We start from the raw sequence: 26,568 nt of genomic DNA on the forward strand, positions 1-26,568 counted from the left end.
CTGGTGTTGTTGTCTAGGAGATTTCACTTTCATTAATATGTAATTTAGATAAACAGTAGTAAACCCGTGTGTGTGTGTGTGTGTGTGTGTGTGTGTGTGTGTGTGTGTGTGTGTGTGTGTGTGTGTGTGTGTGTGTGTGTGTGTGTGTGTGTGTGTGTGTGTGTGTATATATATATATATATATATATATATATACACACACACACACACACATATATATATGTACACATACATATGTAGTTCTCTATATTTAGAAATGTATATATGTAGAGAGAGATAAAATTGTTGATTGTAGCTTTGTCCCAATTCCCTTTCTAGGCCAAGACCTAATTCTCTTTTTTCTATTTTTTTCTGCCGTGTTGATCGTTTTAATTTCTACAGTTTCCTTTAGTGTTATACAGTTGTTAGTTATTCCTTACTATATTTAAAAGCTGAAAGAAGAAGAAGAAGATTTAGAGTTACCTTCTTTTCATACATTCATGTTGATATTCTTGTTGCTGCTTGTGTAATGTTTATATTTTTGACATGGAAAACGTTTTGGGCTTTAAAAAATGTATTAGATGTGGGCACAAGTTTCTGCCTCAGGACACACACTGCCTTTGTGTTGTGTGCCTAAGGCCTAAATGTCTGCAGGCTTCTTATGAGATCTAGAAGTCTTTTTTGCTGTGCTTCCTTTTGGAGTTTATGAAGAATCTCATTTTATTACCTTTTCCCCTGTTGGTATTGGGGGATAGATTAGAAGAAAGATGAAATGGAAAGGAGAAAGAAGAGTAAAAGGAGAATCAGAAGGACGGAGAAAGAGACCAGAGACAAAAAGTTGGATGAAGCCCTATTTCTGTCTCATGTTTCTAAGATGCTAAGACTTCCACCTCCTGCAAGGCTCCTGCTCCAGTCTTTTAGGAGCAGATTATTCTGAAATCATCTGTTTAGGTGTCCATTGACATCAAATCCATCCTAATTTCTGACGTCCAGGAGGAGGGAAACCTCTAGTAGCTTGTCCTTGGAGAAGGAGCTCTCCATGATTCTCACTTTATGACCTCCCACAGCCACCTCTTTTTTGTTAGACAGGTCCATCAGGAGTGTCATTAATATTGATTGGGACAATGTGATAAGGGCCTTTGTCAGTGTTCAAATGCACATGGATGTCATTCCATTCCGTGTGTTTCCAAGGCAGATGCGGTTGGCCTAACAACATCTTGGTGCTAATGGTTTCAGAACTGATGGCATTCCTTCGCATCCTCTGTCAGCTTCGGTTGGATATGATCAATCTGTGTTGACTGTGCATCCGATGCACTCTGTCTCTATTCCTTCAGAGTTTAGTGTACCTTGATATCAAGTTCTTGATGCTGTCGTCAGTGTTGAGTTATTTGACACCATTCTTGATGTCAGGGACTTTGGCTTTCAAGGTATCAGCACCAGTCTCAGTACTTGAGTGGACCAGTCTGTCAATGTCTGAGACTGACATGTCGAGGTAGACTATCTCCTCTTCCTTGAGGATGGAATCAGTACTGATTGGGGTGTTCTGGATGTCATTGCAGTCCACATCAGCTTTCTCAAATTTTTTAAGAGGATCATGGCCATCCCTTGAAGCAGGAAGGGGATGTGCCCACTATTTCTGCTCCTCCTTTGGACACTGGCCTTTTGAAGTCATTGAGCTGCCATCATCAGCCCAGTTGACAAAACAGCACCACTTGCTCAACCCCTTCTTTCAGCAGGGATTCCAAGTCATTTCTGGGTCTTTGGAAGACCTCCACCTCAATAACCAGAAGGTGCATTTACAAGACAAAACATATTGATTCCCCTGCGGAATCACTCACCTCAGATACATACTTCTGTGAAGGGAAAGGTTACCTACAGTCCCTTCCTGAAAACCCCACATTTAGGAGGATCCTGGAACTGATGAGGCAGAGGTACTTGTCCAACTGGTCCACTTTCCCCGTATGAAGAACTGTTGTTTGAGGCTTTCAGGTCTGCTCCCTCTACTTCCTGGATAATCCCTCCCACCACCTGGATAATTGATCAGGTAGTGGAGAGAGCATGGTGGGAGTCTGATATTGTGCAACCAGTATCCTGTAAACCTAACAACATTTTGCATCCACCCATGGACAGACCTCACTGGACTAAGGGCCCTCTTATTGATTCTTTTATTGTGATATGGCTACCACCAAGAAAAAACAATTCTGATTAAAGCTTCACAGTCCATCTTCCAAATGGAGAATCAAGGGGAGATGGAAAGAATGGGCAAGCTTGTCTACACCTCAAGAACCTGCTCCATTTTGGTGATGAACTACCTTACCCATATAACAAGGTTCCATGGCACTGCAGGCACTCGATTCTCATCAGACAACTTCCTACTCAAGACACCAGGGAACAACTTGATTCACTAGTGTCAACCATGCTATTAACAGTGTCTCCATGAGACTGGTTCACAATTCAGTAGATATAACAGTTAAAACAGTGGACACAGACATTTCTATATGCTGTCACATCTGGTTGCATATCTATGACTTTGTGAACAACTTCAGTACATCCTTTGTAAATGCCATTTATAATGAGCTCTCATTGTTTAAGCCCAAGGTTAAAGAGAAGTTGCTGAAAAGCAAGCAGGAAGGGATGGCTTTGTCTGCCATTAGTGTCAGCTTTGAAATCCCTCAGAAGTCCTTTTTCAGGAGACAGAAAGGTAACAAAGTGCTTTAGTTAAAAAAAATGCAGCATGTCCCTTGCAGTTCCTTTTCAGGCAGAACCTCCTTTGGCAAGTGGGATCCTTCAGTGGACACCAACCTAGAGGCACAGGATGTCCACAGAATCTGGGATTCAAGGTCCCTTTTCAGGAAAACCTCTGCAATACCCTTGAGGGCTTGCCTGATTGCTACACTGTGGAGGCAGTCAGTGGTACACTGTCTCTTTATCTGGATTCATGTCTGGCCATCATGCATGCCAACTGGGTGAGGGACATAATATCCTGAGGCCACACCATTCCCTTCATAGCAATTCCCAGACAGTCATCTCTGCCTTTTCCAGATGTGCCACCCATACAAAAGAGAGCATCATCTCAGTAAATTTCCCCGACTTTTTCTTCAAAAAAAAAAAATGCCGTCCAGGAGATGACACCAGACCAGAGATGGTCTGACGTTTATTCCAGATTCTTAATAGTTTCAAAGAAATCAAGACTTCAGGCTCATTTTGTATTTGAGCAGCTTAAACCTTTATGTCAAAAAAATGAGATTCTAGATAGTCACTGTGCAGTCCATCCTTCCCTATCTAGAAGAAGGAAACTTAATGGTCCAGTAGGCTTGCAGGATACATATGTCCACAAAAAAATCATGAAGCTATCCAGAAGGTACCTTCACGTCTTATAGTTTCATTGTTAAACAGAAGGCTAGCTGCCCTTGTAGGCCATTTTTATCCTAGCAGATGTCCCTTCCAAAGGTGAGAATCAAACCCCCCTCCACCTGGGGGCAACATCTGGCTCTGAGCTAATCACTACCAGTTCAGATCTGCCTCCTTTGATCTCACCACAGCCTCCCAGGTGTTCACCAAGAGTATGATGGCAGTTACAGTTCATCTAAAGTTGCAGCAGCTGAGTGTTCCTGTACCTCGATGAGTGGCTTCTCACTGCCACACCAAGAAAATACCTTGTCTCAGCAAGAGATTACTTGCTTCATTTGTGTCTGTCATTAGGCATAGAATTAAATCTTGAAAAATTCAAATGGGAGCATACTGAAGCCATATAATTCATTGGATGCTATCTGGACATCACCTTAAAATTGCAAAATTACCAACTGACAGACTCCTGTTCCTCAAGTTCATCTTATCCAAACTTCTTCAGATGCTTTTCCTCAACCTTCCCTGATTCTTAATGGTGGCAGCTTCCATAAGTCTAGACCACCATGCCAGATGTAACATGGGATCACTTGAGTGGACGCTCAGCATTCATTGTTCTCAGTATTCTCCCATAATTCTTTCATCAGTCTATAGATACTGTTGGTAATGGTGGCTACAGTCTTTTAGTCCTAGCAGGTTGTCCATTTGTTTTACCCCTTCCATCAGCCACAGTTACCACAGAAGCCTTCCTTTTGTGTTGGTGAGGTATTTTGAGGGGAGAATAGTTCAAGGGGCATGGTCAAAACAAGTGTTGTATCTTCCAACCAGTGTCCTGGAGATGAGGGAAATCCACCTAGCATTGCAGGCTGTACAGGACTTCCTTCTACAGTGTGTGATACTGATTGGCATGGACAACACATCAGTAGTGTGGTACATAAACAAGCCTGGAAGAACTCAACTATTTCATACCCACTCAGCTGAGAGGGCATGAGAGTGTAAGAGTGGGCAATGTCTGGACAGTTTTGTAATTGCAACACGTGGTCCAGGTTAGGCCATCCTGCTAGCAGGCAGGCTCTTCCATTGTATCTTGATTCCTCATGAGTGATCAATGAATCTAACAGGAGTACAAATAATTTTTTCCTTCTGCGCTGGCCTTGATGCAACCTCTTTGCCTCTCTGACTAAACATAAATACAGCAGTTACTTTGCCCTTTTCCCTGAACAGGGACAGGTACCCAGGGAAGCTGTGGTCCATCTGTGGTCACCTGGCCTTCTTTACACCTTTCCCCCTGTTCCCCTCATGATGAAATTCCTATGAAGCTTCACTGTGCAAGGACTCTATCCTCCTAACCTCCTTTTGGCCCAGGCTAATTTGGTTCCACATGTTTTGACCTTGCCTCAAGAAAGAACCCTGACTGTTTTACCCCCATCTGGATCTTTTGTTACACCCATCCAGCAAGCCTCACCTGGACATCATCTCCTTGAAGCTAACTTCATGGTTTCTGCAATTCCATTGTTGGTCTGTAATTCATCCTTTTCTGACATGGTCACGCATATCCTCTTGCCTCACAGAAAAGTATCACTAGAAAAATCTGCAAGGGTAAGTGGAAGAGGTTCTGTCGTTGGGCAGTATATCAAGGTCATCTCTTTAGCTCCTATTCCATCAGTCCTTCAGTTCCTGGCAACACTATTTGAGTCCGGCTCTAGTTATTCCACTGTCGAAGTTCAGCTGGTGGCCATATCCAATTTTCACCAAGGTTTACATCTACTTTTTAGCCTCTCAGAAGGTCTGTAGAGTTTTTCTAAAAGGAAATGTTGTTCATCCTTCAGTGACCCATTCTGCCATGGGATTTGAATTTGGCTTTTCAGGCCATTACTTCAGCTCCTTATGAGCCTGCCTCTTCCTGCAGTTTGAAACACCTTTTACGGAAAACTTTGCTCCTAGTTGTTATTACTTCAGCAAGCAGGACATCAGAACTGCACACTCTTCACTACAAACCGTACATAAAGGCATAGTCTTGATGTGGCTTTTTTTACTCCTCCTTTTCTACCCAAAGTCACCCCTGAATCAGCATTGAACCATGGTATTCACTTGCCAGTTTTATTTTTTAATCATTTTAACAAAGGAGATTTTTTTGTTACACACTTTAAATATTCATAGACAGCTTTGTTTTCACTTACAGTGTACTGAGGAATTTCATAAAGATAATCAGCTGTTTGTCTGCTCTTTGGTTGCCAAAGTAGGCACCAAGGTTTTCAAAGTTATGCTGTCTGGAAGGCTGTCAGATTGTATTGCACACATTTACTCTACCTACGGTCCATTCTTCAAGATCAACTGCTACTTCCATGGTCGTCTTCAGAAACTCCTCTGTAGATGATTTGTGCTACAGATACATGGTCAGTAATGCATAACTTCATCAAGCACTTTAAACTGGATATGATTTCTAGATTCAGGTCTTCTTTAGAGCTACAATCCTAAAGGATATCTCCTTATGATGCCATGAAGGATGCCAAGTTGCTAAGGATTCTGTCCCATAAGATGAGGCAGATAGAGGGGACAAAACAGGAAGTTATGTACTTGCCATAATGCTGAATCTTTATTGTCCCACTCCTTCCGCTTTGATATCCCTCCCACTGTCCCCCATACAAATTGTCACTTCCTTACCTCTGGATAGACATGGTAGACCTAAGCCCAAAGCATGTTCTCCAGTCTTTCCTTAGCTCATTTGTCTCAGTTTTTATACTTCTTAGGAGACAGACTCGATCTGAGGGAAGGTGAGGATGCTTGTTCATTGTGGGAGGACAGAGGAGTTTTGGGGCATTAGAGAAAACTCTGTGGTGAAGGTGTTACCGTCTTGGATCTGCTACTAAGGTGTAACCCATACATTGAAGAGTGAAGTGGGACAGTAAGGATCCAGCTTTATGGTAAGTACATAACTTCTATTTTCTTTTTCCTACTCAGACTCTTCTTCTCTGAAAATGTCAAGGAAGGTCTCATGTTAGAGGAAACATTTAGACTCTCCACCAGTGTCTTCTTCAACAGCAGTAGATGATGATGAGGATACTGGTTTCCTTCCATGTCTTCCAGTGCTCACCAACCCTGTATCCTCCCCGTATTGGAGTAGTAAATGATCTGTAGTCTATCTAGCAGTCTCCCTGGGTTGTCCCTCCGCTGGTAGACATCTTGAGGGATGCCACCAAAGCTGCTTGAGAAAACACAGAGATAGTAGCATCCATTCCTAGAAATGACTGTCCACATTTTTTTTGGCACCCAGGAGAGTGGGGTTTCTGGTGAGAGACACCTATAGGCTATCACCCTTGCTTCTGCAGCTGTCCTTAAAAAAGGCTTCTACACCCTAGAATCTAGATATCCTTCCTCCAGACAAGAAGTTCAGACACACACAGTATAAGGAAGCACATTTCTTCTAGGGGTGCTGAACTATCTTTCACACATGGTAGATTTTGAGCATGTTATTTCAAATCAAATCCATCAGACTGCATAGTATTTGCTAGCTGGACAATTTAGAGTAGTTAGTGTCCCAGTCTTCAGCTGCTTCACTCGTGACCATCTTGGTAAATTGAATTTTGCATAATTCCATAGAAGGTTTGTCCAGAGCTGCAAGATATGGCATTGTTGTATACTGACACATGTGGTTCATTTAATAGAGTTCACTGAGGGCATCACGGCAGCCTTTATGTGCATCATTTTTAAGGGCTTTTGTGTTTTCAGAACAGAGGTCGAGGTACATCTGGTGAGCTTGGAAAAGGAGGGGAGAATCCTCAGTGCTGTGGATGTTAATTTCAACTATCCCAATGCTCCTTTTCTGGTATGCAGAAACAAAAGGCAATAGATGTGATCAAGAATACAACAGAGAAACAAGCAGAAGTCTGGGAGGCAGCCCAGTAATCAGAGTAACATCCAGAAAGGTTAGAAACCCAGAGGTAATGAGCCTTAGCTATCGTTGGACAGCTAAGACCGTTGGTGGGCTGCTGCAGCAGCATCTCAGAGACCTTACCCACCTGATTCTCCTCTGTGGAGGCATTCAGGGGCTATTTTTACCTGCATCTGTCCATTTGGAAATCCATAGTGACAGACAAGTCAATTGTAATGTTCTTATTCAGTGGATACTAATTTCATTTCTTATCACAGACAGTTCTTGTCTTCACTTGCCCAGTGTATTAACCTCCTCCAGAAAAGTGCCATCCAGATGGTGTTACTAGACCAGAAAACTATGGACCTCATGTTTAAAATGCCTTACACCCTGCTGCTCCCAATCATTGTAGAAGTAGTTTCCTGGGTACGCATATGTTCAGGTGTAGTCCCAGTGAACCATCTTCAGTGAAGAACATTTGTTTGCTGTTGTTTCCTTTGTGCTATAGCTCTCAGATGCATGCAGTCATATTGATTGAATTCTACTACTATCTCTGCCTTTTTGTACTGGTTAGATTTGTTTGCAGGCATATATTACGTTAGCTTGTAGTGTAGTCAGCATGCTTGTATTGCAGTAGTGCTGCTACCAATAAGGTAATTTTTTTTCCTGTAAACACTAATACAGCTCTTTAATTCTTGTATGTTTCCTGTTTACCTGGTGTGTCTGTGTTGTGATCTTACAAGAGTCTTAACAAATGGGTTTGCAGTCTTGCCATGCAGAATTATGTAACTATGCTGGTCATACTTAACTGATGCACCTTAGCTATAACCAGATATTCACTGACATTGTACTCATAGGAACAATTTAGACAAGTCATATATACAATGTTTGAGGTTGTTAATGGTGTCATACTTTCCAAAGAACTGAGACTTTGCATAAAACTAAGCCTCTGCACATGGCGTGCTCTGCATTTCTGTATGTGTTTGGTCACCAGGCTTACTTAATGATGTCAGAGTACTATTATGCTGCAGACATACTGCACTTACCCATTTAGTCTTCTTCCCCACTCTTGTCCCCCAATTAAACCAGCATGATGGAGTAGGGTACCCCCACAAAACTAGGAGAAGCATCCTAATTGCTTTGGGGATCAGTAGGCCAGAATCAAGGATATGGACACTTATCTGTCAATCATAGTTCTATGAAGTGATTTTAATTCTAAGTTTTAAGACAGCTTTGCTGGCATACAGGGAAAAAGTCTTGACAGTAGCCCAAATCACCCAGGTGTGGCTAACAGCCTGGGTGCTCAAAAAGCTGGCGAGGGGAAGGAGGAAAGTAATGAGGCAGTGACAGCTCGTCTCTCTCGGGAAGGACAAAGGCATATGACTGTCCAGGTCACCATTCCCATGTTAGAATCCCTAGTGGTGACCAGAAACCATTCACTGCAAAGGGCAGGGTGTGTTTTATGGGTCATGCCACTCACAGAAAGGGGTGATATGCTCCTGTGAAGACCCAGTACATGCTACTGGATGTGTGCAGTGAAAACAGTAAGGCTTGAGGAATAACCCCCCCCCCCCAGTTTCCCAAAAAATGCATGATGGTACCACCTCCACTGCTCAGCCCTTACTCTGAAGAGGGGTGAATGGGCTATAGGCCTCTCACCTCCCAGAGAAATGATTTGCCAGTTGGGTGAGTTAGAGGTTTGATAGTTACTGAAAAATCAGAAGCAAACAAAATATCTTTTTGCAGTTTATCATCTAGTCGGCCATGGTCGTGCAGCAGTTAGCGTTGTCTCCTCATAGCAAAAGGTTCTCCAGTTCAGTTTTTGGCTGTACCGCCTTCATGAACTCTGCATGTCCTCCCTGCAGTCAAGTCAGTTTTTAAAAACATGTAGGTAGGTGTGTGTGTGAGTGCACGCGTGTGCCCCTTCTGTGAAGGTCGGGTGCCAGGCTGGCAACTCAACACCATAAAAACTCAATGACAATCAGTCTGTGGACCGGTAATCCTCTGTGGCAACCCCTAATGGGAGAAGACGAAAACCATTGCATTTCCAGGGAAATTTAGCATACTAAGGAAGGTGTAGCTGCATGTTTCCATGTGTGCACATTCTCTGAGAAGTACATGATGTTGATCAGTCATTTTCAAGCCTCGTGATATCCTCTAGCCTCTACTCTTCTACACCAGGGTCAACTTATTTCCTTTCTCAAATGTAGAATAAATGATGGAGTCTTTTCTTTCTCGTGACCATTAGGTACCCTGTAGCACTCATAATGCTGAATGATACAGTGTCTTCTTTGACACAGTGTGTTTGCTTTGCATTTTTTTTTTAGTTAATGGGCCACATCCTATAACTAAGATTTATTGCTGTACCATTCCAATCAAAATTCTTTGTTACGTGAACATAATTGTATTACTCTAGTATAAAATTCCAATAAGGACTATCATTTAGACAGCTAGCTTACAAAATGAAAGCTCTGCGGTCAAGATGTGACCAAATCAAGCAATTATACAGTGGAAGAAGAACACCTGTATTGTGTTCAGAAGTTCATTCCCTGTATGCTTAATTGCTTAGCTTGTCTAGAAAAAAAAACTAAAACAACAATAAAAAACTTATTTTACCAAATGCAACGTTTTCTTTCTCAACTTCTATGATGTCATCCCTTGAATGTAATTTCTGCAGATATAGTTACTAATCCCAACATACACCATGTTGCATTTTTTAATTAAAAGTTAGTTTAATTTGGATAAGTATCACATTAGTTTTCATCATCTAGAAATGAAACCTAACAAAACCTCCATGATCAAACTCAATGTGTGCAGATCACTGACCGTCCTCACATTTTATGGTTAATAATTCTAATGAATGTGAGCCATAATTACAGTTAATAAGTGTACCTACAAGGACACTAAATATAAAAATAATAGCCAAAAAATGAATCCCAGTTCTTATACATATTTGTGGAATCATCAGAGTGATGAATATCATTTATTGGACTGCATAATTCAACAATGGCTTTCAACACAACTGCACTACTACAAACATGACACAAAGCTTTATATACTGCAACTTCAACAAAGACATTTATAGCTAATTTTGAAGATAGTTTCACAAAATGAAATGCAAAACATTCTGTTTCAAACATAACAAGAGTCCAAAACATTTTTCTTCCTTCAATATTAAGGTAGTCTACCCACACAGTGGTATAAAATTAGAGCAACTGTTCAATTGTTTTGTATTTCCATTCATATGCTTCAAATTCCTTAACCAAACAGACTATTTTTTTCCATTCAAGCAACCCGCTAATCTTGTTGAACTTGCTTCAGTGTAGATGCAACCTGATAGCTGAATACAGATCCACAAAGAAATCCTGCAATGCCATCTTCCAAATGTTCCCTAGTTCCTTTTGGATATGTAAAGAGTGCTTTCCCCAGTGAAGTAAGGTCCAAGACACTGATCCCAGACATTATCACAGGACTACCACTGATATCATATGCTAAGGAGGAAACAAAAATACCGCCATGGTATGGAGCTGAAAAAAGTATACTTATATTCTACTTATTGCCATTACCATATACTATTGTCTGGGATGGAACTGGGATTTAGTCTATGCCTTGCTTTGAATTTTAAGTGCAAATTAAGGATTTTCAATTTTTATTTGGTCATTGCTTTGTCCGAGTTTATTTATTATGTATTTGACATTTGTTAACTGGGTTAGTCCGACTGGGCAAAACCCCTTTTTCAGCAGAGGCCCAAAAAGAAAAGCTCCAAACATATACAGAAATGCAAGATACATTGCAATAAACTAAATAATAACAAAAAAGGAACTTTACAATCAAGTAGCATAATAGACATTAACACTGATTACAGTCAAGATTGTCAGACACCAAAGAAAAATAAATAAACCCACTGTCTGTTGTAGAAACACATAGTTACCAAAAAACCCATATATCCAAAAGTTTAACATTGTTTTCAATAAATGTATTGTTTTCCATAGGGTTAATGATGTGTATTGCATTTGTTTTATAAATTCTACTGTTGACATGATAACGAGTTCCAGAGGTGAAAATGCTACCAAAAAAATACAGCCAATACTTCAGCCAAAACCAAGAAATGTTATTAAGCGCTTTTGTCCTGCATCAGTAAGTTATCATGTAAAAACAAACAGCGTACCTGAGGCCAACCAAGACAATAGTAAAAAAACTGCCAGAGGTGGAAAAGTTGCCAAAACTACTTCAACCAAAACCTTACTGACACAGGATGAAAGCTCTTAATAACATTTCTTGGTTTTGGTTGAAGCAGTTTTTTACTATTGTCTTGGTTGACCATAGGTATGCTGCTTCTTTTAACATGATAACAAGACTTGCAAGAAATGTATTGTTAGTAGAAAAATCTTATGGGAAATTAATTTTACATTTTTTAATATTCTCAAAGCAGCCACAAGCATTTGCTGCTAAGACCTCTTGAGATGATTTGTAATATTAGCAGTAAGTCCTTAAATTCTTGTTTTTCTTTAAGTACCAAAATTCATATTTTTTGATGGTGTGTCCCAAATACCACAAAAGACCGTATTTGAAGTAGAGTTGTAGTATAATTATAATCACATGCTTAAGTCTTAAATAAAAAGACAGTGTCCTAAAGTTTAGAAGTAAAAAGGCTGTGTTCTAAAGTTTATCTGGTGTTAAAATGTTTATATTCATTTTGTTGTTACTTCAGTAGTTTAAACTGTTAACTTTGCTATTGGTAACCTGAGTTTGATTAGTGGCCCTAGTGCTGTAAGACCAGCTGAGAGGAAAAGGAATTATTGTTTGAGGGTTGCTTTTTCTGCAGGGAATGACATACTGCCACAGTACCAGCCCCTAATGAAGGCTGATAAGTGTACATGTACATGCAGGACATTACCAAAGAGAGGCAGTTCTTTCCTCATATAACCGTCAGTAAGCAAGTGTGAACATGTGTGAATTAAGGACCTTGCATAAGCACACTTGGGAGGGGGAGTAACACTGTTTGCTCATTCATTCATTCAAATCATAGCAATCCCCTTTCACAAGCTGCGCTAAATTGATTGAAATAAAAAAAAAATCAGTAAATGTGCAGTCATGTGCTGGTAATTTGCATAAAAATCACAATGTTGTTCTCCATTAGTATCTATTGATGATCATTGTTGCAATATAGTCTAAGCTATATGGGAACCATCCTGCCAAGGGTATGACAGCTGGCCAGCTATATGACAGGGGCACCTTTGATCCACCCTAACCGCTGTACAGCTCAAGGAGAGCAGTATGAAGTCAGTGGTTAGAGTGCTAAGCCTTCAGAACTTTCTTGCTGTCAAAGTGTGCTCTCCTTGTAGTCTTTGAGTGATCACTGGTTGGTTTTCAACTTCACCAAGGCTAGGCAGATAAGTACGTCATTGTTGAGGAAACCTTCAACTTTAAATTTTTGTGAAGAAGGGTTTGCATCAGAAAGCGAGAACAGTCTAAAAAGGCAGACTGACTTTATGCCCTTACATTTTCCACCATCCCCAATATCTCATTAAAACTGTCCCAAAGTCTAGGTTTACTTCCTCTGTGGCACCAGATAACTTCTGGCACTTGGGTTCTGAGACTCATTCCAAAAGGCTACAGTTGGCAGTAGGAGTCCCTTTCTTCTTTTTAGGGGATTCCTCTGCATCCAACCAACCTCACCTCCCCTTTTCCTCCTATACTGTAACAAATGCTTTCTCAAAGGGTCATACAACCTGTTCCTCCAGGTCAAACAGGGAACGAATTTTATTCAAGAATTCTTCCTTGCTCCAAAGAAAGAAAGAGAATGTGGAGACCTATGTTTTCTTTTTCTAAATCTTCACATCAAATATACAAAATTCAAAATGCCCTTTCTATAGTCATTGTTACCTCTCAGTCCTCCCCTCAGATTTATTTTTGGTAACTTTGGATTTAAAGATGCTTATTAACATTCCAATTCTCAAAAATGTCAAAATTTTTATAAAGATTTTTTTGTGTCTTGTTTTACATTTTCAAGTCTTTGCCTCACCCTTTGGCTTGTGTACTGCTCCACAGGTGTTTAGAAAGTGCCTACCAGCAGTAACAACTCATAGCAGGTTACAGGGCAATCGCATTTAGACAACTGCCTTATTTTTGCAGATTCTTTCCAAGTTGTCAAAAGTCCTTGCCTTGGGTAAGAAAACTTTTTTTAAAACACGGGGTTTCAGGTGAAGATAGAAAAGTCATTCCATCTTGCAGGATAGTGGTCCTGGGATATCAAGTGGGTACATCCCACTTTATGGCTTTTCTTCTTCTTCAGGACAAAATAGTTTCTACTCTTTTCCACCCAATCTATGACATCTACCAGATAATATCTCAGGATTCTGTGTTTCATGACCTCTACAATTCTCATGATTCCTTTGGCCAGACTTCACATGAGTTAAATTCAGTGGTTCCTCAAATCAGTTAGGGTGTGCTGGTGTTGTGTCCAGTCATTTGAGTCCAGTACTGGGATTTATAAAAAAGGAGTTATGCTAGTGATGGTTCAGCTATCTCTCATCCGAGGTCTCCCCTTTTCCCTTCCAGTCCCCACTCAGTCTGTAACCAGAGGTGCCTTAGACTTTGCTTGAGGGGCTATATCCAAGGAGGTAAAAGTTCAAGGTCTGTAGAACAAGAAAGACAGACTGAAACATATAAATAAATAAATAATGGCTCTAATAAATGCATTAAATCTTGAAGTTATCCTTGGGTTCCAAGCCGTCTGCTAGTGCTGACAACAACACAGTAATGTGGTACATAAACACTCAAAGGAGAAACCAGATCCTACCCCCTTTGCAAACTGCTGTGATATTGTTGGAATTTAGCAGCACTGTAGAATCTCTCCCTACAGGCTGCCTACATTCCGCCAGAACAAAACGTTGTTGCAGATAACTTGACTGGACAGATCCTTGTGAATAGATCTTGCACCTGGGGGGACATCAATGAATCAGTCCATCTGTGCGTGACTCCTAAAGTAGATTTGTTTGTCTCCAGCCACAACAGACAGTTAAAGAAATTCTGTTCCAGGACTCTTTGCACACAGGCCCGGAAGATGGATGCTTTTTTTATTTCTGTGGGCAGGAATATTCCACTATGCCTTTTTATCCTTTCGTCTGATAACCAGGGTTTTCCTAAATTTTCAGAAGGACTCCCCAAGGATAATTGTGGTGGCCCCCTTTTGGCCCAGGCAACATTGATTCTCCTTTCTTTTGAAAATGATCAAGGCCACTTGCCATAGACTTCTTTGTAGAATGGACTTAACCAACATAGTTGTTTGGTACGCCCCAGTCATCAATTTCTGCAAATCACTGCTTGGATAAAATATTTTTTTTTTTTACCTTTTAGGCACCTTTTTCTGAGCAGGAGGTATTAAAGGAGGCATAAAAACCTGTTATTAGCAAATCATATTTGGGCAAGTAGAAAACATTTTCTAGCTGTTGCCAAAGTAAGTAACAGAGCCCTTTTCAGGTCAGGATAATTCCGGTTCTGCAATATTTGTATGAGGTATTAGCATTTCTTATTCTTATGTAAATATTCACCTTTCTAGCATCTCTGCTTGTCTGCCTATGGACTTCTTCCTTTCAACCTAGCCACAAGTCAAATGGTTTTGCAAATGGATTTATTTTTACACATCCAGACCGGTGGCTGCTTCTTGGGATCTTAATTTTTTTCTGAAGAAGCTTACACTTTTTCCATTTGAACCAGCTCATGATGCTGATTTGAAATTCTTATGTTGGAAAACAGTGCTACTCATTGCTCTGACCTCTGTTAGAAGAGTATATGATTTACATGTTCTTATGCTGAGTCAGGGGCAGAGGTGGACTCTAGAAGCATACTAGGGTTAGCAACTTGATCAGCAGTGCACACCTTTAAAAAGCACTACAAGGTAGATTCTTTCTCTCGGTCCAGAGCAGGTTTTGCTCCAGAAACTCCTGTATTCTGTCCCCATTTCTTCCTTCCTTTTTTTAAGTGTTGATAATTTATCCTTATGGCTTGGGCTACTGCAACAGTGATCTAATGATGAACATACTACGGTTGTGTTAGTAAACCTAATGTAACAGTTGGAATAAATCGCTGTTGCAGCTGGAATCCCCTGCCTCCATTCCCCTTCTGTTTATTGTGTTGTATACTAGGGTGTGGATATTTTTATTTTTCCTAGCACATACCTAACTAGCAGGCCTCTTGCCTCCCATACTCTGAGGCAGCAAAGCTCTGAGGTTTTGGCATGCTAACCACTGACTTCATATTATTTTCCTTGAGCTGTACACTGGTTAGGGCACATGGAATATCTGCTAAAGTCTGGAAGCTGACCAGTTGTAACCTTATGTATGTGTGGGAGTGGGTACTTGCTGTTCTAAAATGCACTTTTACGGCCCTGTTTATATCGTTTGCCATGAATAGGCTGGTTTAAAATTAAACAGTACATATATTTTCCAGACCTACTTCAAAGTATATAAAAGCTGATATGTCTAACATTGTTAAATTATTTCTGATTTTTTGTTACTGAGGATCGCTTGTCTGTGATGAATAAAGGCTTGTTGCTTTGGAACACTAGCTGGGTTTCATGATTTTTGGAATTTATTGTGACTGAGCTCATCAACAAAGTTTTAAGACCACTAGTTTCTGTGTTTTTTATTTTTTTCCACAACACTTGTGGTGGTGAGGTTGGAACGTCCTTGTTAATTTTTTTCATATAGCTTAGGCTACTGCAACATCTGTTGTTATAGTAAGTTTACTTACACAACTATACTTTATATCGATGTACATAGACACTTGTGCTTGGATTTTCCACGGTTAGACAAATCAAGGGCTGAACTCACTGCTTTATAAATTAATGTTTTAATACTTAATGCAGCTGGTGTTGCCTTCCTGTCCAAGCTCAGACAGACAGACATTTACAAGAGGATTAAGGGAGTATCAGCTAACCTTATATGCAGCAGAATTTTAGGATATCTTCACTTAGTGTCTTTTGTCAGTTATGTATACAACCTGAGTGTGCTGCAAGCTGATTATATAGTCTAATTTTAGTTTGTTTTTATTTTGCTAAATGTACATGGGGTGAGGGGTTTCAAAGTAATTATATGGCTCACATAGTTTGAATGTTGTATGGTTGCTGTTATTTCAGAGATTTATTTGCAGTAAATTTGACAATTTTTGAAGACAAGATAGAAAAATACATTTACTTAAAACTTTAACTTTGTGCTGTGCAATACACATTGCTTAACTGAGTCAAACTGCATTCAGTATATCATTCGTAGTGAACATGTCCACTGGTGCACAGACTTTGCTATAGGCTGGGCATACCGAAAAAAGAAGGTGGCCCGACCCCCCCTTCACACACACCTATAAGGCATTACAAAATCTAAATTATGATCTAACAGGAAGGGTGATAATAGTATAGTCAGCTGTGGTCAACTAGGGATGGGACACCAAAAAATAGAACTTTGGTATGTCACTTGTGTCTTTGATTCATCTGGTGTGTGACATCTTGGTAGGTGTACTTAGCATTAAATTGAAAGGATGATGTGTTTCTTTTTATGAATAAAGAGCGTATGCTAGAAGTCCATTAGGGGTTTGCAATGTTTCTACAAGTGCTCACTATGACTGTGTATATGTTGACGCTTATTAAAGTTTTGTCATAATGAAGGAGTTCATTAAGGTGAATTTACACTGACAGTGTGGATGTGTTTCTTTTCTACTTTCATGTTTGTAGGACTACATGAAGCTGTATGATACGCTTAGCTTCTACAGCAGTTACTATGGCCCTACTTCTGACATTGAGCTCTCTGCTGCTTTACGCTCTTCACTGCCGCTTGCTGTACCTCCTGCAGTCAATGAGGTACTTGCTTCTTAGCATGCTTTGCCTTTGTGTTTGTGAATGTGCTGGAGAGTTTTGTCAACTTGTGGTAAATAATTTTTTTTCTTTAATCATTTTTGTCAGTGTAGAGATTCACAAACCTGAACAGAGAAGTTGTTGGCAATAAAAATAAATGGGAACCCAATGACACACACCCTCTTGCCCCAAATGTCATATTTGAAAGGTGGTGGATGGCATGCAGTTTTCTAATCTATTCATATTTAGAATTCTTTTGGAACACCAGGTTGTGCATAGATCTGTATTTTTTTTTTCTTTTTCACTTTTTAAGCAGCATGTAGCATTTCAGTTAGTTGCAGATGTCATTGCTTTGCTTAAGCTGTGCCAAACAGAATTGAATGTTTAGTGTATCAGTGGTGCTGATTGTTCCATCTGTAACCAGCATTTGTTCAGATGAAATAACCTATGTTCATTCATTAGGAAAAAGGCTGTAGTGGTTTGTAGTCCTGATAAAATTTGAGGTTCTTGTTTTGTGTTTGGAGTGCTGCTGTGCCCGGTAAAATTATCTTCAAATTCCTGAGTTAACTTACAAGCCTAGTCACTCACATAGGCATAGGATGCCCTTCTTACCTGCCTGCACAAAATAATTGTTACATGTGGTCACATGTTTTGGCCATATAGTGTGTTGTGAGCACTTTTTTATACCTTCCATTCCTAAGCCATAGATGTGCTGTAATACATTCTCCTTTGGTTTATCCCAATGACTTACTGCTGTCCATAGCTATGGCACTTTGAAAGTTTGTTTTGTAAATGTTAAATTAAAATGCACCACAGTAGAGTACGAAACAGAGAAAGAGCTATAGCTCATGATGCGAGTGAGCTGAATTCAGGCAAGCACACTTGCCATCAGGTGCAACTGTTGGGGGTTAAGCAGAGTAATTCTTTTAGACTATGATTGTTCATTAAAAAGAGACATAAAGTAAGACTGACAAAAGTAACAAAGCAGGCTTAAGAATTAGTAATCATAACCATACTTATAAGGAATGAAGCCTATTGCCTGGGTCTTACTTCTGCTGTACTGCTAAGTTAGAAACTGGAAGTTTACCTTTTTTTAGTGTCATTAATTACCATTCACTTTTTTGTGTTTTTTAAACAGTCATGCAAGGACTATCATCAGTAGAATATGTGTTACTTTAGGTGCTGTTGAAATGCTTTTGTTACTGATTTTAGGATAACTCACTGAAGTTACAAAGATGTTTTATTGCATGTTTGTTTGGAATCACTTTATTGCTATTTAGTGTGTTTAACCAGTTTTTCAGTGCTGTAGTATTTCTCTCTACAGTTGCAAACAGTACTATTCTCTAATTTTTTTGGATTTAAGAATTTAGTTCAGTTATGAGGAGATGATGCCTAAAAAATGATGAGGACGGACAAATGTTCTTTGTGTTTCACGGTTGCAGTCCTAACTGATGGGTTTCCTGCTTGGAAGCCCTTGGCTGCCGTGACTACAAGAGAATTTCTTCTCCACCTGGAGCCAGCAAATGCCCTGACCAATGTCAAAATAAACATGTGTAAAGGGAGTCAGCTGGCACCATAGCTTCAGTTGTTTCTTGCCATCAGAGCGAAAAGCAGAATGCTAGTCACTGTGTTGGTCGGTCTGCACCAGAGAAAGATGATGTCTAAACATAAGAACCCCATTGGGGAGCCTTTCATATGTTTCTTGACTAATGTCAGAGAAAGTTAAAAACTGTCTCCACTGTGGCAAGCAGATACCACACCGGAACTTTCAATCCTTTTGTGTAGCTTGTTTAGGTCCAGAACATGACACACCCTATTACAGTTGTGTTCTTAAACAGCATTGTCTTTCTAGTTGAGTGAACCTTAAGTTAATTTGACCATATATCTTGTTTCCTCTCTGCTTTTACTGGCTGGTGTGAGTAAAAATTATCATTTTGTGAAGTCACTCCTCTTCAACTATTTAAATTTATTGGCCATCCTACTGTATTCCACTGTACCAGAAGACAAACGTATCCACTCCCTTTCAGTCTTTAGACAGCTAAAACTTAAGTTACCCACTTTCATATCTAACTGCTTAGTACACATTGCAGTGTTTAGGATAGACCATTTTTTCATCTTACCTTTAAGCATCTATTGCAAGACCACCAGTTATTGGAGAGCCCACATTCTGCCTGCATACCTCTCAAACGTACCAAATTTCTTGGTTGTTACCAGTTTTGAGGTCCAAATTAATGGGGTGCCACAATTCCCAAGTGGCACCCCTTAATTTCCGATTTTCCCAGCTTTTTTAAAAAAATTAATTTTTCGTCTTTTTTTTAGACTGTCATCGAGCAGAGGTGTGCACGGTGACATCAGCTACGTGAGCAGCCTGCCAGCCTGTCGGATTTCAGCTGAGGACTGAGGAGGCAGGCCGCTACTGTCAGCCACAAACAATCACAACAACACATACATTATCATACACATTCCTGCAGGCCACGTAAACCAAAAGAAAATGCATTGCATTACATAATATATGTTATATATTACAGTTACACACTTTTACACACACTCTCTCATCACATTCACACAGTAAGAACAACTCCCGTGACCCATACGATAATGTCAGAAATGAAATCCTTTTCAGGGTTCACCCAAGGCAGCTGAGCAGCTCATGTTAGAGAAGATTCAGCATTTGGACTTGAGTCGACTTGAGTAGTAGTACTAGTAACTTAAGTGGTTTCCATTCTCCAGTCCTAAGTTAACAACCCATATATTATGTGTGCGTGCGTCCCTTATTTTTTCTTTACAAGTTACACCAGTCAGAAAAAAAAAAAACACAGAAAGAGCATTGGCTGAAAAAAAAAAACACTGAGTGGACCTTAATGTTATTATAGTGTCACACACTGCCAAATATATAGTAACTAACTACTGGTATCAGAGATCAGAGGTGCGTACCAGGCAGCCAGCCAGAGTGAGTGAGAGATGAGACGACTAGTTTGTTTGTTTACTTTTACAGTCAGTAGTACATTGGCGCTAGCAGTGCATGTGCTGGTCTCGTCCAGTCCCTCCTTACTCACGCCACACATCTCACACACTGCAACAGTATTTTTGGGATAGGGAATAAAGTGAGAGAAGGATGGGCAGACGTAGAAGCAGCAGGCAGAATAGTTTGAAACTTTGAACACTCAAATCAGAAGCTGAACAACCCAGGGAACCGAAACGGGCTTGGAGCTGTGTGTTGCAACTTGCGGCGGTCAACAGAAGCTTAGCAGAGCAGACTATAATAGCAGCAGTGTCAGTGTGTATATGTGTACTGTTAGTGTTACTTCTGGGCTCAGAGCAGCAAAACAAGAAGAAGTTCAAGAACACAACAACACAAGTGTAACGGACTCGGAGCTGTGCGACCGTGATTAATCATTCATCATCATGAAAAAAATGATTTCTTCTGCTGCTGCTGCTTCTTCCCCCGGCTCCTACACCACCAGCAGGTAAAAAAAAAATAAAATAATTAAAAAGCTGAAAATGAGAAGTAGTACACAACAACTTGAGTTATAGATAGATACAAAGAAAGAGAAGTTGAGAACAGTGTACCTCCTCGGAGGTTAAATGAGAAGGAGGGAGGCAGACAGTACAATGCAGGTAGAAATTCAGTTATATTACATAAGTTGAAGCTATGCTACTCTTAGGATTCAGGGAATGGCAGTCAACATTGTACTCTCTAAAAAATGTAGCATTGCACCTCGAAAAGAAAGACTAGTGGATGACAGTTACTTGCTTATCAGAAATGGTTTCCTATTTTATTTCAGGTATTTGTAATGTTGTTTATGCTGTAACAATAATTAGGTATATGTTAGAATTAGAATTCTGGAATGAAACTGCAGGACAATACAGTGGTGTAGTGGTTAGCACTGATGACTTTAAGTGTTTAGTTTTTAGGTTTGGTTTGGATCTTGGCTGGACTGTCATTTATGGCATATGTATATGATGTATCAGTATCATCCATTTGTCTGATGTGCTTTTGCCAGTGTGTGTCACTGAATTCTATTCACGTCCAAAGACATGCCAATAGATAAACTGGTGAGCTTCTAAATTACAGGTAGGTAAGTGTGTGTGTGTTTGTATTTAAAAGTAAGTTGTTGTTCGGTTATTCTTTTAAGGTAAGGGTTATGGTGGATATTTTAGGGTTGGAGACACAGTTTTAGGATTTGGGGAGAAAGAGTTCACATTGTATGTGTAAATTGTTTTTGCAACCTGGATTAACTTGTGTTAGTACTCCAGGAAATAAAATGTGCAAATGAATTATGCCTGCATGCTATAAGCAGCATCACTGTAAAGACCACCCCAGTCCCTAGGTCATAACTGTAAAAAGTTTCATTGCTTCTTGATTGATTCCACATGAATAGATGTAAGTGAATTACTCAAAAAATCAGAGCTTAGAAGTTCACACATTCACAGCTGTGGGCTCAGCAATGGTTGCACTTCAGCTGAGCTGACATACCTCTCAACCTCTTAGAGTAAGAAATCTGGACAAAGCCTGATAAAACAATGGGGGGACGAAAGACCAAAAATAGGGACATATTTTAAATATTGCTCTTACTCTCTAAACTTGAGAGTTGCTAGAGTAACAGGGTTTGTTTTAACATACATTTTCTGAAGGATTTGAAGGGCCACCGCACATTCTACAAGCAGCAAAAAGGGCAACTCTAGCGTACAAAAGAGAGCATGCCCTCCAGTAGCAGGCAGCACTACAGACCCAGAGCCACAGCCAGAGGCCATCAGTGCAGAAGGTGAAGAACAAGAGGAAGTAATCCATGATCTGTGAGACTGTGATTGAGTATTTTAAAACGGAAAGGGTTGGTTATTTTATTTGGTTGCTATTTTTATTTCATTTTAAGTCTGTGTGAGCTAGCCTGTGACTGAGTTTACTTTGTATTTCACTAGTTAGTAAGTCGACAGGTAAAAATTTCATTTGTAATTTTGTACTTATTTACGTTTTATTTTATACAAGTTAATCTTATTTAATTTTTATTTATTTAAATTTTACACCAGTCAGTGTAGTACTTGTTAGAATTTGTTTTTTATATATGTCTGTGTGTAGTAGTAGTAAGTAAGTAGACTAGTTACTACAAGGCAGTAAACTTTATTTTAATGTTAATACAAGTTCAAAACTTTTATGCAAGTTCAGATTTTTGTGTTAATTAATAATATATTTAAAACTAATTTGTTGTTCTGGACTTCTGGTTTATGATTATGTTATTTAAAGAAGGGTGAAGGTAAGCACAGCCTCACCCAGTGTTATTTTTCTAAAAGAATATTGTATTTTAGTTTTGCACCAGTTGAAATACTTATATAAATAAAACACTATTGTTGTTCTTATTTGTGTTTCATGATCATATTTTGGTTGTCTGTTCTCCAGTTTGCGTTTAAAAATTGGTATCCCACAATTCCATTGGAGTGGGCGGGGCTACACCATTATGTATGCAAGTTTTGTTAATCAGTGTACAGATTTGTACCAATTTTTCATGGGCTTTGTCCAGATTTTTTATGTTTCCAGGTTGAGAGGTATGCCTGTCAGTAGTCATATTGGGATTAGTGCTTATGTTTTATTCTGGTGAGAGGAGTACAGTGATATTATTTCCTGGAGACTGCTGGTCACCAGAAAGCCTAATAACTGCTTTATAGGTGACAGCTTGGAATCTGTGCTTATATTCTGATCCTGGTGAGTAGGAGCAGAATGCATTGATTTCTTACTGTTTCTGGTTGGAGAGTAAGTGTCTGTGCTTAATGTACCTGATTGGTCTGGTTGCTGTTTGAGGCATCTACCAGAAAAAGGCTACAAGCTTATAGACCTTTGCATCATCTGGGATAAGACCGTGGATCACCAAACAGGCTGTGGCCTGCTTCTCTTCTTGGGATTGGTGCTAACATTTTGCTTCTGGTGAGAAAAGAAGCAAAGGAGTATTGTATCCCAACAGAGTGAAGCTGTGGTGAGACCAGCATTAGTAGTAGCCATTCATGTGACTCCCCACTTTTCATCATTCTTGACAACCTAACTCTTTGTTTTCAGTAAGTACTGCTTGATTTGTTTCTAACTTCAGATTATCTGCCAAAATACTTCTTCCTTAAATTTTCAGGGTCTATGTATTAGTTTCCCCTCAAGTGTTTGCCAGTGCTCTGTACAGACTCAGACTCTTGAGTGACATTTTTCCTGTAAAAGCACAATTGAAATGTATTCAATACCTAGTTGCATACAGGACAACTAGTTTGCAGTGACAAGCACTGTCCACATAGTTGTAAACCAGATACTCCTGAGAGTAATTGATATTCTCACTCCAACAGTCTAAGCAATAAAAAAGGGTCTGTTGCCATGGATATGAACTTTCCTACTGTCTCTATTACCAGCTTGGTGGATATGGGCATCCTGAGGCAATGTAGAAAATAACCCAAACACACTATTTCAAAACAACACCCACATCAACACATAGAGCTACATCTTATGGAGCCTCTACCTCTAAACCCATAAGACAAGTCACCACATAGTCCAACATTCTAGTCATTGGAGACTTCATCGTGAGACACACTGATGCCCCTCTCACCAGGCTGAGTAAGGAGAAAGTTACGGTCAGTTGCTTGTCAGGGGCTAGGATCCACCACATTACGTATGCACTCAGGTCATTGGACCACATTTACCAATGGGACTCGATCATAGTCCATGTGAGAGAAAATGACCTGAGCTGTACCTCCCTAGACTATATGAAGAGAGATATCATAGAGCTCTTGGAATATGTGTCTCAGGCTGGTATGAACCTAGCACTGAGCAGCATTTTACCTTTTGCATGGATGATGCCACAATATGAACAAAAGATGACTGACTGATAACTGACTTAGTTTCTGGTGTCATTCTAAGGGGGTGCAATATTTCTCAGCATGGAAAGTGATGGTCAACAGACCACAGTGTTTTGCCAGGGATGGTCTGCACCTGTCCCCTCTAGGCTTTTGAATATTAGCTAAAACATTGTCTTCCCCCATAGTGCCTTTTTTAGGCAATGCCAAACTGAAAGTACTTCCGACATAGCAAATCAAAACCAAGAAAATCTAAAGGTATTACTGCTTAATTCTAGGAGCCTAAACAGAAACCTCCACTCCCTGGAAGCTGTCTTTACCCTAGAGAATGCTGATGTCTTTGTGGTCTCTGAGATGTGGTTTAAAGCTACAGACAGCACACCAACAGTGCAAGGTTATAATGCCTGCCACATATTTAGACCAGCTACTTCACAGGCAGCAACGAAAGGTAGAGGTGTCTCTGAAAGGTGGAGGTGTCTATATTTACATCAAAAATAAATATACTTCAAGGATGGTCAAACAGGACAATGCACTTGAGCTGCTTCATGTTCTAATCACCATAGGTAAAATCCAGTACCACATCCTTACAAGCTATAGGTCCCCCTCTATGACCCAGGAAACCCATACCATGTATTTAAACTTATTTCAAACACTAACCATCCAACCCAATGCCATAGTCAAGGGTGACCTTAATTACCCTACTGTTAACTGGGAATCCTATATGACATCAAATGTACATGCACAGAGATTCCTGGATTTTGTAAACACAAACTCCGTGGACCAGATAGTCAGTACATCAACCAGGGGTGTAGCCATACTGGATGTGATCCTCACTAATATGGGAGAGTGCTGCACACCTCCTACTGTAATGCCTTCCCTGGTAAGGTCAGACCACAAAATGGTATCCTTTGAAGTAAAAATAAAGCCTGGACCCCCAGCTAAACCGGGAGTATTCAGAAACTATTCTAAGGCAAACCTCCTGCTATTAAGTAAGAACCTGGCAAAATTTCAAGCCCCTATAAACCCTGAAAGCACTTCTGCATATGCAGAACTGTTCACAGAAACCCTGTACAAGCATGTTAATAGCTGCATAGAGGCAGCTGTACCCACTAGGAAGAAGTACAGAACTAACTCAAAAAAAACAAGCCACCCTGGTGGAATCACAAAATCAGTCAGATATATAACAGGTGGAAGAAAATCAAAAATTAGGAGGTGCAGCACCCAGCAGGATAAAAGCACTCTCATCAAACAAAACAAACTACTCAGAGGACAAATAAAGTCTGCCAAAGCCAAATTTGAGGTAAGTTTTGCCTCGCAGGCCAAGGACATCCACAAAGCATTCTTTAGCTATGTCTGCAACCTTAAAGGCAGTATACAGTTGTGTGCAGAGCTCATTGTAAATGGAGCCACCTATACTAAGCCGGAAGATATAGAAACTTCCTGGCTGATAAATTGGAACAAACTCCCTTTCCATATTAGATCCAACCTTTCCTTTCCCTGTTTTAAAAAGGAGCTCAAATCCCACCTACTAAACTTGAAATTGTGCCATTGCCTGACCACATGTAGTCTTAGTCTGACCTGCTGTTTAACCTGTCGCATCTCCTTTCTTTCTCTGTTAGTAACTTCTGCTTAAACTAACCTCCTAAACCGTCAGCTCTACTACTATAGGCCTGCTATAACCCCCTCCTTTCTCCACACTATTTATCTCCCCTTCCACTTCCTGTCAACGTCTATACATTGTCTTTCTTTTGAATAATGATTTTTTTTTTTACTCTCGTATGTAGTAAATTTTAGACCACTGCTATCAGTGCAACCCATAATGTTCATAATTTTTTTATTTTGTTTTTTTCTTTATAAATAATTTCGTACTTGCACTGTTATTTTTAATAGTTTTTGTCCTATATTTTTATCTTTGCTTATGTTTGCTGGGGCTCTTTCCCCTTGGGTCTCCACTGAAAATGGGTTGCTTACTATCAATGCAATGCTAATAGCTAATGACCTTTTTTTTTTTTCAATTATTTTGTATTGTGATTGTTATTTAATATTTGTATATTGTCACTTTATCTTTACTTATGTTTGCTGGAGCTTTTCCCTTCGGGTCTCCACTGAAAATGGGTTTGTTTGCAAACTCAGTTGGTCTAACCTGGTTAACAAATGTGAAATAAATAAATAAATAAAAATTCTGCTACAATTTTACTCCTCTCTCCCTGTCAACCTTCCCTCAGGAAATATCAAGTATAACACCCCTTACTATCAGTAGGGATCAGGCCCTTAATGCTGTCTCTTAAGACCAAGAACACAGCATCAGTGGGCCCAGACAATATCCCAGGATACCTTTTAAATAGCATGAAACATGACCTGTCAGGGCCCCTGGAATTACTGTTTAACTGTAGCCTCCAAACAAGCTTCATGCCTCATGAATGGAGAAAGGCAATAGTCAACCCTCTGCACAAAGGTGGGCCATCTACAGATCCTGGAAACTACAGACCCATAAGTCTCACTAGTCTTATATGAAAAACCATGGAAAGAAATTTGGAAATGATCAATAGAGATATATTAACTCTCCAGAACTGGACCCAACCAAGTTTGGTTTCATCAAGGGCAGATCATGCCTACTCAACCTGGTGGACTTCTTTGAGAAGGTCACCAAAGCAATACATGAGGGCAAAATCGTTCACACTGCCTACGTTGACCTGGCCAAGAC

At 39.9% G+C, this 26,568-nt stretch overlaps 1 protein-coding gene across 8 annotated transcripts in view; it reads left to right on the forward strand.

Moving 5' to 3' along the window:
* Positions 1-26,568, forward strand: part of PHLDB1 (pleckstrin homology like domain family B member 1) — a 2,201,164-nt gene that overhangs the window by 1,585,977 nt on the left and 588,619 nt on the right. For 4 of the 8 annotated variants that reach the window (XM_044080920.1, XM_044080921.1, XM_044080926.1 and 1 more), the window contains one exon: positions 16,923-17,048. The exons of the other annotated variants lie outside the window; for them this stretch is intronic. In XM_044080920.1, coding sequence (XP_043936855.1) covers positions 16,923-17,048 — 126 coding nt within the window. The remainder of the gene's footprint in view (positions 1-16,922; positions 17,049-26,568) is intronic. 8 annotated transcript variants of the gene reach the window in all.

The sequence above is a fragment of the Protopterus annectens genome, chromosome 8.part0, assembly GCF_019279795.1.
Source record: "Protopterus annectens isolate FY-2018-M chromosome 8.part0, PAN1.0, whole genome shotgun sequence".
NCBI classification, from domain to species: domain Eukaryota; kingdom Metazoa; phylum Chordata; order Ceratodontiformes; family Protopteridae; genus Protopterus; species Protopterus annectens.